The sequence below is a fragment of the Myotis myotis genome, unplaced genomic scaffold, assembly GCF_014108235.1.
Source record: "Myotis myotis isolate mMyoMyo1 unplaced genomic scaffold, mMyoMyo1.p scaffold_m19_p_15, whole genome shotgun sequence".
NCBI classification, from domain to species: Eukaryota; Metazoa; Chordata; class Mammalia; order Chiroptera; family Vespertilionidae; genus Myotis; species Myotis myotis.
Window position 1 is genome coordinate 29,532,087 of NW_023416319.1, and position 16,453 is coordinate 29,548,539.

General features: G+C 35.6%; 1 protein-coding gene across 17 annotated transcripts in view; it reads right to left on the bottom strand.

The window, feature by feature from the left end:
• Positions 1-16,453, bottom strand: part of PCDH15 (protocadherin related 15) — a 544,558-nt gene that overhangs the window by 143,603 nt on the left and 384,502 nt on the right. For all 17 annotated transcript variants that reach the window (XM_036336780.1, XM_036336778.1, XM_036336777.1 and 14 more), the window contains 3 exons: positions 15,994-16,299; positions 13,082-13,306; positions 3,560-3,676 (listed from right to left, as the gene is read on the bottom strand). In XM_036336780.1, coding sequence (XP_036192673.1) covers positions 3,560-3,676; positions 13,082-13,306; positions 15,994-16,299 — 648 coding nt within the window. The remainder of the gene's footprint in view (positions 1-3,559; positions 3,677-13,081; positions 13,307-15,993; positions 16,300-16,453) is intronic.

A 16,453-nucleotide genomic window follows, 5' to 3' on the forward strand; every position in this document is an offset into this window, starting at 1 on the left:
CACTATTGTGTCAGGCATTTACTGGGCCCACAAAGAGAACTTTTGTATCATGGGGAGTGAGAGGTAGCTTCAGAAAGAATAAGTATATGCAAATGGAAATTACACTTGCAGTTTTATGTTTTGTGAACATTTGGAGTGAGACGTCTCTGCTGAGCAGAAAGAAAAAGTTAGCAATTTTAAATATCCAAAATGATTAGTCATTCACTGTTCACATTTATGCTGTCACAAAATCAAGGCAGAAAATCAAAGTCCTAACAGCTTTAATTCAATGGGAAGGAAAAAAAAAAGTCCCTTGAAGATTTTTCCCCTCCCTCGAGAGCACTTTCGTTTTGCACAACATGCATTTTATAATTTTTAATTTATATTCAGCAACAATGCTCGCTGTGGCTCTAAGACCTTACCCAGTTTCTCCATCTGATACTTCAAAAGATTTTGTTGTTGCTATTTTCTACTTTAAAATGCGTGGTCTCACTTCATTCAAAAGAAACGAGATGCCTTAAAAAAATGTAGCCAACCTCTAGAAATGAAATTATTATTGCAGAATTCTAACAACACCTGCTATAGAAGGGTGCAGAAACTGTGCTAAGCATATGCACCACCTCCCTTAATTCTACAGCCCTCAAATAGCCAAACTGAGGCTTACACACTATGACATTTTCTCAGGGTCACAAATAACTAAATTTCTAAAGAACTCTCAATTTGTCAATTCTGAAGAGCATAGATATAAACATTAATTTAATCATTTATTTGAATTATCCAACCAATTTTTCTAACAGGCTGTTAAGTACCAAGCATAGAGTTAGATGTGGGAATACAAACTCGAGTACGTTGTGATTCCTGCCCTAAAGGTCATTACTTTCTAGTTTGGAAAGGAGACCTTTATGTAAACATAGTGTCCCCATAGATACTTGTAGCCCCAACTTATAGAACTGACAGAGGAGATGTGAAGGGTATGAAATTGAAACTATCTGAAACTATCTTGTAATTAATACATGTTTATAATAGGAACAAGTAGAAAACACTTGACAAGTTCATCCAACAAATACTTAGTCTGTATTTAAGACTCCAACATAAAATAATGGAAGTAAAATGTGATCATAATATTTTTGAAAACTGTGTACTGTAATATTTCTTTCTGAAAATTTTCATGGAATTGAGCTTTTATTTCAAATTGGTGTAGGTGCAGCCAAATTGAAACTATGCTTATTTAAGGGGCCCCATTTGCAGCAATAATTGGAGAACAGGCTGAATATGGCTTATACCAAAAGGTTGCTAGTGTTTCAAGGATTAACACTGAGTCTGATATCATACATATTCACTAACCGAAATAAGGTATGCTCAGCATTCCAACTGAATGACTGGCAATCACCTTCTATCTAATAAAAAGTCGGGATCATATATTAAATGTTAAAAAGTACTGGGAATGCCAACCTAAGAATTTTCAAAGAAATGCGGAATTTGAGCCTGGTAAATTTCCATGAGAGAGGCAGGGTATAAAAACAGGGTCTGCTCTCTAATTAAGTAATATAGCTTTATAAAATGGACAATGGACTAAAGACAGCTTCTCTCACATCAGTACAGTGACCTGAATGTCAAACCAGGTAACAAGGTCACAGGTGCCAAAAGTAAAGTGAGGATTTTGCCATCTTTGAGATCTGCCCCACATTGGTGACCAGCAGGCTTACTTTTATTCTTTCATCATTTATGCCATTAACCTTAATATTATCTTAAATTCTGCACTGATGAAAATTTCTCTGAAATCTGAATCTGCTAAGATGCTGAATCAGTTTCTGGGGAGCAAAACCTGGTTTGCACAATGACCATTATGGAATTGGTGTCCAAAGCATGTCTTGAACTGAATGTATATTCCTAATTTGAAACTATTCTGTATCTCTGAGAGTTTACTTAAAAGGCAGACAAACCACCTATTTCACATTTACCATCTCTATTAGTGTGTTCGACTATGACTTCATTTATATGTGGAATCCAATGAACAACATAAACTAACAAAGTGGAGACAGACTCATTGATACAGGGGACAGACTGACAGCTGTCAAAGGGAAAGGGGTTGGGGGCTGGATGAGAAAGTGAAAGGATTAAACAAAGAAAAAAATGAAAGACCCATGGACACAGGCAATAGTATGGTGATGACCAGATGGAAAGGGGGGTCGGGGGAGGTAGAAGAGAGTCAAGGGGGGATAAATGGTGATGGAAAGAGACTTGACTTGGGGTGGTAAACACACAATACAATATACAGATGATATATTGCATAATTGTATGCCTGACGCATATATAATATAACAATGTCACCCCAGTAAATTCAATTAAAAATAAAAGACTATGACATTTTGCCTATCATACTTCCCGAGATGTAATGTTTCAAAGACATCATAGCATACTCAAAGAAAGGAGCTTTTGAGTGAAAGTTCACTGCTTTCATCTTCACATGACTATTTCCAAGTCTTCTTAGTCAAAAAGACTTTATATGATGTCACAATTGAACTAAAAACTGTTACGACTGCTGTTCACCTTTATTAGATAAATAGCAGTACATAAGTACTATTTATATTAGGAATATGAAACAGAACTTTAAAAGCTCTTATAAAATTCAGGTGTTTTATATATTTTTCCACTTTTCTAAAATATGTTATTCAACACCTGTGATATTTTTATAAAATATCAGCCACTGACTTAAGAGTGTGAGTTCACTCCAGTAAAAAAAATAAATAAATACATCGTCATCATTTGGTCATTATGAGAATAACTAGCATTTATAAAGTACTCAAATTATTTTTAGAAACCATTTTATATAGATACTATTACTTCTATATTCTATTTTTAATGCATTAGAAAAATTTGCCTCATTTCTGCTATAATACTGTTTTAATTAAAACCCCTAAATCTTGAAAGGCAATTTGGGATATCTTAATAAGGTAAAATCCTGGATGAAAAATAATTTATTTTTTTAATGACAATTAAGTATTTTTTCTAAGTATTTGATATGCATCATTTTTACTTTCATAAATCAGTGATATAAGTGGCTTTTTATTTATGTAGTGTCACCCATATGTAGTGTCATCTAAAAGTGATGTTAAGATATTAGTTTACCCAAATTAACACATTCAATATGAGTATTATATCATATGTTGATTTAGAGTTTGATAATAAAATAATTATACATGAATATAATGGAAATCATATAAGGATAAAACCTACCTTTACTCAACTTTAACTTTTCTAAATAAAGAATACAAATTATACTGGCTCCACATGTAGACAATTATGTCTCTATATATTTATCATTAGTGCTAGATACATTGGTGAATAGTAAATTTTGAATTATAGTGAGACAAAAAGCTTATCCTTAATTGTTTAACTTCAACAATAATCATTTGAAATATAGTCTGTACCTGTAGCTGCAACAGGTGAGAGAACCTAAAATGGGTGAGTGAACAGAATGAAATACACAAAGTGAAATACACAGAGTGAACTGGGTCATTCACTCACGAGCGTTAACGGTTTCCTTACTACAGAATATTGATCAACGTCCTTTACTTACAGGAGGGTCTGCATCTTCAGCATAAACACTTGTGATCGGTGTACCCTTGACAGCATCTGGAGCCACGATCCCTTTGTAGATGCGTTTACTAAACACTGGAGGGTAATCATTCATATCCTGGAAAACACAATTAAAAGGTTAGTGCTTGGACTGAAACTGGGTTAGGTACCCAGTTACTTGACCGGCTCCATCTCTCCATATCATACAACCCATTTGCCACTGTCAGCCTCAATCCTCTCTATTCCATTACTCTCACTTCAGAATGGGGCCCCAGAGGAGACTGCCAGCGTGCCTGTACATTATTACATGTATGGTATCAACAGAAGGCCATTCTGCTGGAGTAAACGTTCCATCACCCCCGCGCCCACCTGCAAACCAAATACAGTCTTTTAGAGACTGAAGTAATGTTTGAAATGTTCTCTAAAGATACTCTTATTGAAATGATGTCTTACTGAACGTTGGAAATAATGAAAAAACAAATTATATAAAAAGTGCCAGCCAATGAGACAAGTATAGAAGATGGTGTTTTTATGTTTGTTTTGTTGTTACTATTTTCAAAAGCACTCCAATGTTTCTGTTGCAACTTCAAATTCTTTATATACTTCGCATAATGGCATGATTAGAACATTTCAAATGCAGAGTATGAAACATCCTTTGACGCCACCCTACATATTTACTAGTATAACTGTAAACTGATTAAAGAATGTTTTTCCTATAGCACACTACGATAAGGACAAACAGGATTAGATGTTCTTATACATGAAAAACAATGATAATTAAGTATTTTTTCTAAGTATTTGATATGCATCATTTTTACTTTCATAATTCAGTGATATAAGTGGCTTTTTATTTATGTAGTGTCACCCATTACACAAGTATTTATCAAGTTCCTACCATTTTATGACCAAGTATAAGCACTGTGGACACTGTGGTGACTCAAGCGAAAGGTGCCCCTGTCTTCATGTCACTTTACTGCCATTTGACAGGTAAAGATATTGATCCTACCAGATAGTTTACTAAACTAGTGACTTGACTTAGTTGGCAGAGCTAACCTGATAAACCTGGTCCCCTGAGAGCAAGACCATTTTTTACTCTTAAGCATTTTATCCTTTATGGAGAATTGCATTTTATTATTTTTCTCAAAAGCAATGCTTATTAAATTGGCTGATTTAAATTTTGCAAACTTATTTATTTTAAAATAATCATTATGCCCTGCATTGTTTTGGGTAATTTGGGTCAAACACATTTGAGCCCGAAGCTACATCAGTTAATTACCTTACTCTCCAGGTCATCTTTTTCTCACTTGTTATTAGAAATATAAGAAGAAAATTATTCTACATAGTCTTTGATATTTTCTCTGTGACAACAGTTTTCATGTACAATGTAAATTGCGAGCACCCTAATTAACTGATTATAAACACCTCTTTTCAAAGAGGTCAGGATAATTATCTATTACAATCAAGTAGAGCTTGTTCTATGTTCACCATAGAGTTGACTTCTAAGTTGTGAATATAAAGAAACCTGTAGACTCCAATAAGAAATAGGAGGTCTTGAACTATGCGTAAAACTGGAAGGAAAATCGTTTTCTCTGTTTGACATATAGTATTCACACCCTCTTCCATAAAATGAAAGAGTTCTTTTGTAAATTATGAGCTTTGGAATCTGAACAAGTAAATGAACCCAGGGAGCTGGTTCTCTACACTGAGGGCAGTGTAAGGTGTTGATCTTGAGGTGGCAGGGTCTGGAGTAAGTTGCATACACACTGTCTCTTGCTGTTTTCAAGAGTACCAGTTACTTCTAATGAGTGAATCCTGTCTTTTAAAGGATGGAGATCTTCTTGCACTTCTAAACTGTAACTTCTAAAGGTTGGAAAAGAAGAAGCCCAGCATTTTAATTGTTCTGCACCCAAAGTCATATAAACTCAATATGCTCTTATGAAGTTTCTTCTCCTCCTTCCCCAGGGGAGGGACATCTGGAACCTTAATGTTACAAGGTAATTTTTGGATAACTGGATTCTTCAGAAAATAAAAAGAAGATATGATATTTTTCCAATTATGTCCACACAGCTGCTAAAGGTGTTGAATACAGGCCTATTTTTTGCTGAGAAAGTATTCACTAGATTCGCCTTCTAACTGAATGCACAGTGGTCATGTTTTAATCTGGCCAACTGATTTGATGCAAACCAAAGGCTGTAATAACTGAAGACCACTGAAACATTAATGTCCCTAATTTTATGTTGCTTGCCATTGACAGGATGAAGAATCAATATAATTATTATAGCAGTACTTCTTCTTATGGTACATTGCACACATTTGGGGATAATAATCTTTTATTGTGGTTAAAATGTATAGCCAGTTGCCCAGAGTTCTTGCACCATGCATTACTTCAAATGATAACATTTATTGAAATGTAATGCCATTGGGCATAATCGTTAGTTGGGTATATTTATGCTCCAGGGATATTGAAGAAAAATGTACACATGACTTGCTTCTGTACAAATGCTCTATTATGCCTCAAATTAAGGATAAGCTTCACTCTCCAAAAACAAGCCCCTTTCTGTTAGCCATTACTCCACTAGAGGGTAGTAGTGGCAAAAAGAAAGATTTCCTTTTCTGTCCTTTTGTCAATTTTATCACCAAGACCCTCAATAATTTGCTTTCTGTGGTTATATTTTTGATCTGACCAATAACTAGTTTTCATGTTTCTAAAGTCTGTTCCAAATATCATCATGGTTCTCAACTGGAACACCACCCTGCTCTTAAAAATGTTGACTAGTAAACTTGCAATTTGGCCCCATGTATCAATCACATAAAAACTCACCTGAAGGTACAGTTGGCTAGGAGGAAACATATGAGTTTTATGTACAGCATGGCTCTCAGTATCACAAATATTGATGGAAATCCCACTGGGCATTAGACAGTACTTTGGGTGTTGGGTATTGTTACCACCAAGAAAGGCATAGTGCCTGCTGGTACTGGGGTTAGAGTTCAGTGTGGAAAGCAAAAACTAAATGCATAATGTCAAGTGTGATGCATGTCATGAAAGAGACAGTACAAGGCTATGATGAGAGTGTATAGCACGGAGTTTAATTAGCTACATTACCATAGGATGCATTTCTGTTATCTGAACAACGTCCCCATCACTCATGCATTCTGGCAGCTGAAATAGCTTTTCCAAATCAATAGCTAAATTAGAGGAGGATAACACTGTGCAATGGTGACACACCCAGTGATTTAATACATCATTCTATTGCTTTCTCGTTCCCTCTGTTGCAATGGTATGTAGGGGGGAAAGGAGGTGATACATTTTTGGAATTTTTCTAAACCATGACATTATGGTAAATTAAGACAATGAGTGCATATTCTGAGCTCAGGTCTATGAACAAATTCTAACAATATCACCCCATTTTAGACTTTCTCAAAAGTGCATAATAGTTACATGCGTGTGTGCGTGTGTCTGTATGGTTCATTTTTACTGTATATCAGGAAAATGCTGAGTGTATCAAATGTATCATTTCCATTAACTTTCACAAAATATAGTAGTTATTATTATTACTATTATTCCTGTTTTATATATAAGAAAACTGAAGCTTACAGAGATTAAATTGCTCATTGTTATCCTGCAACAAAGGATACAGCTATGATTTAATTCTGTTATATCAGATCCTAAAAGCCTCATTCTGATATGTGGATGCAAGGAGAAAGAGAAATGGCAAAGTCTTCAGAAGATTATATGTAAGATGACTTAAGTGTGATTTTCACTTAAAAAAGCACATGTAACTTTTAAGATATCTCTTTCCAATAATATTTTAGATTAAAAAATTCTTTCAACTACTTACTACACTTTTATCTTGGCAATCTGGTGAGCGTCTAAACCAGCCGTGGGCAAACTACGGCCCACGGGCCAGATCCGGCCCGTTTGAAATGAATAAAACTAAAAAAAAAAGACCGTACGCTTTTATGTAATGATGTTTACTTTGTATTTATATTAGTTCACACAAACACTCCATCCATGCTTTTGTTCCGGCCCTCTGGTCCAGTTTAAAAACCCATTGTGGCCCTCGAGTCAAAAAGTTTGACCACCCCTGGTCTAAACATTGCATAATGCTAATTTATTTCCCTGAAGATAATTGTTATAATTATTCATAAAGCTTTCTTTGGTAAAAAGAGAGTTGTTGCAGTTATAGTTATATTTTTAAAACAGTTTATTCAATATTTAAATCTGGAAATAGTTATTTTCACTAAAACCTAATAATGTTGTGTGTTTTTTTCCCTAAGTTGCATTCCTTGAAAAATGAGTCCAATCAGAAACTTTACAACCAAAAAGAATCCCATGATCAAATATGGGAAATCACTTTTTTTTTCTTGAGATTCTCAAGGTATATCAGTACACTGAAGGCTCCTATATGAATGTATACGCCAATGCAGAGAGAGATCTGTTTACTTTTGCATAGCCCAGTGTTTTCCAAGTCTATCTTGAGGAGCTAATACTCTGAAATATATCCTCAGAGACCCGGAAGATATTGCGATATTAGAGACACAAAGTAATAGTGTTTGGGATATCTTATGACTTTGGTGAATTAAAGTTTTTAGAGAATATATGGAAGATTCCAACATATCAAGCATGCTCCCCAAATGTGGTGGCCACTTCATCAGGATGAAGATAGCAGCCACAGGAATGATGGGATTGGGAAATAATGGCCATGCCTAGCAGTAACCAGTAAGGCTTATCAGCATCTATTGTCCCCATTAGGAGGACATTCAATTTTGGAGACTTGTGGCAGTACCAAGCATGTCTCAGGCAGGGGAAATATGATAATCCTTGAAGGGTAAAATCTCTGGGCATAGGCATTTTTATATGTTCCCCCTTATTTGATTCTTTAGAGGTAACATGTCACATCTTAGTTGTAAAATTCTAGAGTAGCAGAGTATGCAGATACTTTATGAAACTATCTTACTCAGCCTATGACATGCCCTCCCTGATGTATTCACATTCTTTAAACTTCCTGGTTAATATATTAGAAAAAAAATATACTAAACAAGAATATAATAGTGAAAAATATACTAGAGGGGAACATTTGATGACTATAGTCCCAAACAAGGATATCTCCAGGTCAACGAACTCCAAGGGAAAAAACATCAACCAACTCCAAAGGAAAAATCAACTCCAAGCTGTAAAAAAATAATGATTACTCTGTTCAAACATACTCCCATTAGCTGGTTCATTGAAATCATCTTTAATTCAATTTCCCCCTTCCAAAGGAAGGGAAGGAAATATGCTGTAAATCTTGAAATGTCCAAAATTTCTTACAGTATTTGTTTGAGTACTGGACTACCTCCTCCTGGTCTCTCACAACATAACTCCTCTGACTGAATCCAAACTAGGACACTACCAATACTGTCACCATGGAGCATCAGCAGCTCATCAATGCCTGTCGGGCATCCAGGGTTTGATGCTGGACACTGAGTTTCTATAGAAAAGCTAGAAAAGCCTATTTTCTATATGTTTGGGGGCATAGAAACATTTATTTTCCACCTGGAGGAGGAAACCCCTTTGAAAGATGAAAATGCTAACGTCATCTTCCAAGATACATTGTATTTCCATCAACCTTGGCCCTAATGGATAGTCATTCATTTCTGATCCTTCCACCTATTCCTGCCCCCTCCTATACCTGCTCCTACTAACCCCGTCTCCCTCACTCCCCTACTCCTGTGCAGCCATTCTATCTAAAATGACCATCAGCAAAATGACTGAAATCATCTTTTTATCTTGGACAAGTCTTTCACAGCCCTTTCAATGCTGCCAAGTATTGTATATCCATTAATATATTTCAACTGCCGTGTCCTGTATTCAGCTTTTGGCTTTCCATAGAGAACAGAGCTTTTCTTTCTGTGTATTTTCTGTTGTATATTAGAATTCAGTGTATAAGGTAAGATTTTTCTCTGAATTTTATGTTTTAAACTGTTTAGAATGTTATTTTTATTTTCCAGAGATTCATCCATATCATCTAATTGTCTATCAATAAATGTGCAATGAAATAGGCCTTGTTTTATCAATGTTCTACAAAAACTTTGCAATAAAAATCCATATTATTTTTTATGATAATTGGTTTTGTTATGGGTCCTTAAAATGTGTGACCAAGAGAGCTCTTTGCAGGTGTCTGTCATATAATTATATTTTCTTATTAGTGTAGAACAGTGGTTCTCAACCTTCCTAATGCCGTGACACTTTACTACAATTCCTCATGTTGTGGTGACTCTCAACCATAAAATTATTTTCGTTGCTACATCATAACTGTAATTTTTCTACTGTTATGAATCATAATGTAAATATCTGATATGCAGGATGTATTTAGGCGACCCTGTGAAAGGGTCGTTCGACCGGGGGTCGCGACCCACAGGTTGTGAACCGCTGGTGTAGAAATATTTTTCCTTCTGAATATTACTTTAATTTCCCTATTCTCACTCCAGTTTTAAATAAATTTGATGGACTAGTTATAAACACAAGATATTTCTTTTTTATAAAAGAAATTATATTTCTGCTTATTTTCAAAGAGAGATCTTCAAGATGCTTTCCCTGTGGTGTCTGTTTCCAGTAGAAATATCTCTTAGCAAATACCATGCAATTATGTTATCAGCAAAGCAGCTTGTCAGTACTGCAAGTAAACAAACCAATAGCAGGAAATTTGCAAGCTTAGAAAAAATCTACATGTGTGGAGAGAATTCTATTCCATTTTCTTTTCCAAACAAACGAGTCTGATAGTAGACAAGAGACTTTGAAAGTTCTCTTTCACCCTGAGTGATAAGGAGAAAAGAAAGCAAGTGTCAGTCTGTTTTTGGGAAAATATTCTGCAAATATTTTATGCTTATATCACTTGAAAAAGAAAAAAAAATGGCATTGAAAATATCTAGAATTAAATCTTGAATAAGATTTGCTTTAAATGTACAATAAATCAGAAATAAATGTGTATAGGTCAAGAAGACTTAACCAGTACATTGGTTTTACTTCTCTAAGTAAGGTAAATGATAAGAAACATTGAGTGACACCCCTCTATTGCAATAAAGGGTGCTCAAGCAACAGGCAATGAAATTTAAGTCTTGAGCTCAGATTAAAAAATGAGGCTTATTTAGAACAAGCTTGCTTATTTACTTCATATGTTTTGATTCAATTTGACTCCAATGAATTCTAGAAAAAAAAAGTCCAAGACAAAGAGAGAAAAAATTCAAGCAGCCATGTCAGAGTCTATGAAGGTCATGATTTTCTACAACCCACCACATTCATCCTAGAGAGACGGCTACACTATCTTTTTGGATCTGGGAAGAATAGAAGGAAGGTTATCAGAAACAAGCTTTTTCTTCCCTTATTGTCCAAAATTGTCCGACAAGGACCTTTTTATTCTATTTTAAATGTTTTTAATGCTAAATTCCACCGAGCCACATGGGTAGACAAGAGAAGACCAGGGTAAGATGGTTTAACAATTTCTCCTGCTCTGGAAGCCATTTTGTTCTAGTTAGTTTATGCAGGTCAAACCTATCTCAGTCTTTTTCTTTTTTTTTTTTTTTAAATATATTTTATTGATTTTTTACAGAGAGGAAGGGAGAGAGATAGAGAGTTAGAAACATCGATGAGAGAGAAACATCGATCAGCTGCCTCCTGCACATCCCCCACTAGGGATGTGCCCGCAACCAACGTACATGCCCTTGACCGGAATCGAACCTGGGACCTTTCAGTCCGCAGGCCGACGCTCTATCCACCGAGCCAAACCGGTTTTGGCCTCAGTCTTTTTCATTTCTTTGCCTATCCAACATCTTCCTAACCACTAATAGTATCATGCTCCTAATATGTTCTTGGAAAAAGATTTCTAAATTTCTAAGTGTCATACCACAATAGTGTGGCAACATAATATTTCAAAATATGAATTGAAGTCCCTCAGGTCATTGGTGGTTTTGTGCTGTCCCTTGAACCTCCCCGAGGCTACCAGAGCATTGTTTCAGGGGAGGGTGGGATACACAAACAGAAAAGGAGGTGACTAAGAAAAGACTCTGATAGTTCAAATACTGCTTCCCAAAGAGAACTTAATGCTGAATAAAATTTTAACGCCCTGAAATAGATGCATTTCTTAGGATAGAGAGACACACTATGGATATAGGTACAGAGTCATTGTGGATCCCTGAGGAAAAAGGAACTCAGACCCTAACAGGACTCTCCAGACTGCTCTAAGGCATCTGAGAATGGAAGGGACTCATGCTCCCCTTTCCAGGGTAGTTTAGAGGAGACAGCAGGCCATGATGGAAGAAATAGCCTCAGGTGGGTACTGGCAGATAAACCTCAGTCAGAAAAGGCAGTGGAATACTCCCTGTGTCCCACTCCGATTGCAGGATTATCACAAATAAATCCAAACCAAACAAACAAACACACAAAAAAACAGACCCAAAGACCTTGCAGTCAAGTATTAAAGCATTAACCTACATGATAGTTATGCTAATTATAGATTGGTTAAGTCCTTATCAATCTTTTATGTTCTCATATTGGTATTTTCTAACAAAACCAATAGGATTTTTAGTTATTTATTCGTTAACCATCAAATAAAAACTCTAGGAAAGCCATGCGTTTTTAATTCCATCATTTACACTATGAAAATGAGCATTGTGGAGAAGTTGCCTATTACCTTGTGTACCTTATAACCTTGTGTACAGAGTCCTTGACTGAAAGCACCTTTCAAGACTTGACGTCATCCCCAGAACCTGACTTTCTCTTATTCTAGGCAGAAATGCAACAGTAGAAATGCATTTGCAATGCTTTCCCCATAGGGAAGGTGCTCCTTTGGGAAAGAGCAGAGAAATCTGAAAATTTAGTTCGCAGCTCAGGCGACTGTTATATCCACTTGAGAACTGTCGCTGGAAATCCAAAAGGTTGAAAACACCATGCTTTTTCAGGCAATCATTTGGCACAGGGTATTACAATGGATGAGATAACAAACCTAGAGAGGTCAAGAAAGTCCCGTAAATCATAGAACTTGAAATGGTTGAACCAGAACTTAATTCCAATTTGATCTTGATCCCAAAGCTTATTTCATTCCAGAATCTTGGGTTCTAAACTAAAGTAAACTAATTAGTTCTGGAGGCTTAGCACACTTAATCATTCAGAGTCATCTTATTAAAGATTTTATTTTTAAAACTGAAGGATTTGGATAAAGTTATTATCTCTACTGCTGTGAAATTTGCACTAAAGTGTAGGCTGGAGAAATTATGGCTTGATTGAAGTCACAGAGCTAACAGCAGACTAAGGCAGCCACATGTTTGAATTAATTTTTTAGTGTTTCCTTCGAATTTATCTCTTAAACAATATAGTTGTTTCTCAAGTCTTCATAAATATTTATCAATTAAAAAATCTATGTTCTGGGTCTGGTACCACTATGTTATTATGAATTGTTGCACTAAATATTAGACTTATTGTGTAAAAAACAGAAGCTACACATAGAGAGTGCAAAGTAGGCAACCAGAAGTCACCTGTATTCCTTACCTTTACTATCACTGTGACAGTAGCAATCCCAGGTGGCATTGTGCCGTAAATATCAAAGGCCTCCACTAGGAAAGTGATACTTGCTTCCTGGTCTGGAAATGACTCATAGTCCAAACTCCTTAAAAGGGAGAGTTCTCCTGTAAATGGGTGCATTGCAAAAAGGTGCTTCACTTCTGGGCTTCTTATCCGATAAGACACATTTGCTCCAAGGTCAACATCCGTGGCCTGTAACAAGAAGAATGGTTATATCAGTGGCAGTGCCAACCTAGAAAAATGAAATACTGATAAAGTCATGTGTCAGTGCTTAGGGCAGCATAAGTTTAATGCTGACCAAAAGTCATGTTTCAGAGAAAAGCACGTTTGTTAAGTAATTTACCAGAAAGAGGAAGGAGGAGAGAAAGAGAGAGAAATAGAGACAGCGACATGAGATTTTTGTCCTTGTGGAATTTATTACTAAATTTATTTTACCTGAAAGAAATCACTATTAAAAGAACCATACCACAGTAAAGAAATACGTATTGTCACAGATGATTATTTCTTGCTGACCATATAGCCTTGAAAAGAAATATTTTAAATAAAAATAAATGTATTGAGCCTTAATCAGTGTGGCTCAGTGGTTGGAGTGTTGGCCCATGGACTGAGCGGTCACATGTTCTATTCCTGGTCAAGGACATGTGACTGGGTTGCAGGTTTGATCCCTGCCCTAGTCAGAGCACTTGCAGGAGACAACCATTCAATGTGTATCTCTAACACCCACCTCTCTCTTTCTTTCTTTCTTTCTCTCTCTTTCTTTCTCTCTCTCTCTCTCTCTCTCTCTCTCTCTCTCTCTCTCTCTCTCTCGTTTTTTCTCCCCCCCCCACTCTCCCTCCTCTCTTTCTCCTTTCCATTTTCTCTGAAAATCAATGGAAAAAATATCCTTGCATGAGGATTAACCAAATAAATAAATAAATAAATTTATTGAGTGATTTCCATAAACACAATGGATTATTAAAACACTAAAAGAAAACTGATAAATAATTTCATTTCATCTGATAAGTATCCTATAATACATTTCTAGAGATCACTCGATTATAACCCCCTTCATTTAACTAATATTTATTGAGTTGTTATTATGTGCAAGTTACTATAGAGATGTACAAGACGAATCAAGGCAGTTTCTGCCCTCCAGGTTACTGTACAAAGAAATAAGACACAAATACCAAAATCGAAGGGAAAAAATGATATGTCACTTAAAGGTGTTCAGAATTGGGAGTGATATCTTTTAGCTGAAGGATGCTTTTATGCAGGATTGCAGGATGATTCTTTTACTCAGTAGTACAGGTTTGCAAAGGCCACTCTGGTAGGGGACATGGAATGGAGCAAAAATGGCACTGGGAAGGTGAGGGTTGGTTAGGCTCTGCATGCAGTAATGCAAAACCTCTTATGTGAACTTCCAGTTTTGGCTCCCTTTAATCAAAGAAAGATTTTATTTCCCTGCCTAAAATCCTTCTTGCTTTTCATTCCATTTTGGATCATCTCCCAACTCCTTAACATGGTGAGAAGGACATACACATTTTCCAGCCATTTAGCCCCTAATTCTCTTCTCTCCTCCAGGATTCTGAGAAGATTATTTCCACTGCCTTGAATAGCCATTCTTCTTCTTTGCTTAAATAACTCTCACTCTTCAGTTTGCCATTTAGAAAGCAACTTTCTCCAGGAAACATTCTCTTTGACCTAAAGATTAGGCTATGATCTGTGATCCCCTAAGCCCCTCACTTTGAGGACCTCTATTTTAATGAACAGTCTACTTGTCTACTTGCTACATGAGACCAAAAACTCAATGAACGCAGATAATCGTCTGGTTCATGTTTGAATCCTCAAAGTCTAGCACAGGAGTGTATATAAAATAAATGTTGAAATTATACTTCTGGAATGAATGAATGAATGAATGAGATTAATAGAAGAATACAGGAAGAAATAATGGCCCTCTCCGTGACCAGCATGTGTCTCTTGTCAGTTATTAATGTTTATTGTCTAAATATTTATTTAGTTGAATTATGAAAGAAATACAAGGTCTTTTAATCCATGCCAACAAAATTCATGTGTATTGCAGTCAAGGAAGGTCTAATTTTTTCCCCCCAAATATACTTCATATACCACCTGTGTCAGAATTAGACGGGTAGTTGCTTAAAATGCAGATTTCTGAGCCAATTTAACCTACTGAATCAGAATGTCCAGAGTTTCTGGTAATAGTGCAGTTGAGATATGAAAACGGAGGCTTGGAGATGGAGACACTATTAAATAGGAGAGTTAAGACTTGTGGAAGAATGTCAGTTGTTTACTGAAAATAAAATTAAAAATTAGAAAATAATAAGTATAGCAATACCCTATGTCTGTAAAATATAGGTAACTCTTTACATGTGTATATACATATGTACATATATGCATTTATGCAAAAAATACATGCATATTTATTTTTACATATATATCTTTGATATTTGTGTGATCACAAAGATAAATGTGAGAGTAAACATAAATATTAATATGGAGTACTTTGGAGGTACAAGTTGGGAGATTATTGACTTTTTATAGACTACTGCATTGTTCAATATTACAATAAATATATAACATTAATATTTTAATTAAAAAATCTATTTAGATTTTTTATTTAATTTCTTACAAAGGCACATTTTCTCCCCTTATTTTTTGTTGTATCCCTAGGAGTTGTTAGATTTTTCTAAAAAATGTAGTGCTTTAGAGAGACTTATATTAAAATGTATTCATTGTTTACCTGCCATAAAAATTTTTAAAAATAAAATAAAAAATTTAACTGGATGTGTTATTTTTTGATTTGCTAGATCTGTACACCCTACCCTAATAGCTAATCCTATAATGTGGAACTTATGAAACGAATGCTCCTCCCACACACCTACCTCTACTTGAAGGAAGATGGTCCCAGCTGGCAGATTCTCTTCAACAACAACAGTATATGTTGAATTGGTGAACACGGGACTGTTATCATCAATATCCAACACCTTGATGGCCAGTGTTAGAGTTGAATGACGAGGGTGTACCGCTCCATCGGTTGCCACAACAAGAAGTTCATAGTAGTCCCTGACTTCCCTGTTAAGCTTCACTGTTGTGTAAATGCTCCCATTGGATGTGATACGAAAAAGATGATTGAAGTTACCCAAACTGTAGTACACTTGGCCATTTATTCCAGCATCAGGGTCAGTTGCCTAATTGAAATAAAAAAACAAAGAAATTCACATAGCACATTTTGTTAAGCTTTTTTAACATTGCATTTTGTTATGTCTTCCTGCTAGAAGAGAATAGTTAATGGATCATGGAATATTTCTAACCAAATATTCTTTTTTCTCTAGGGAGAATATT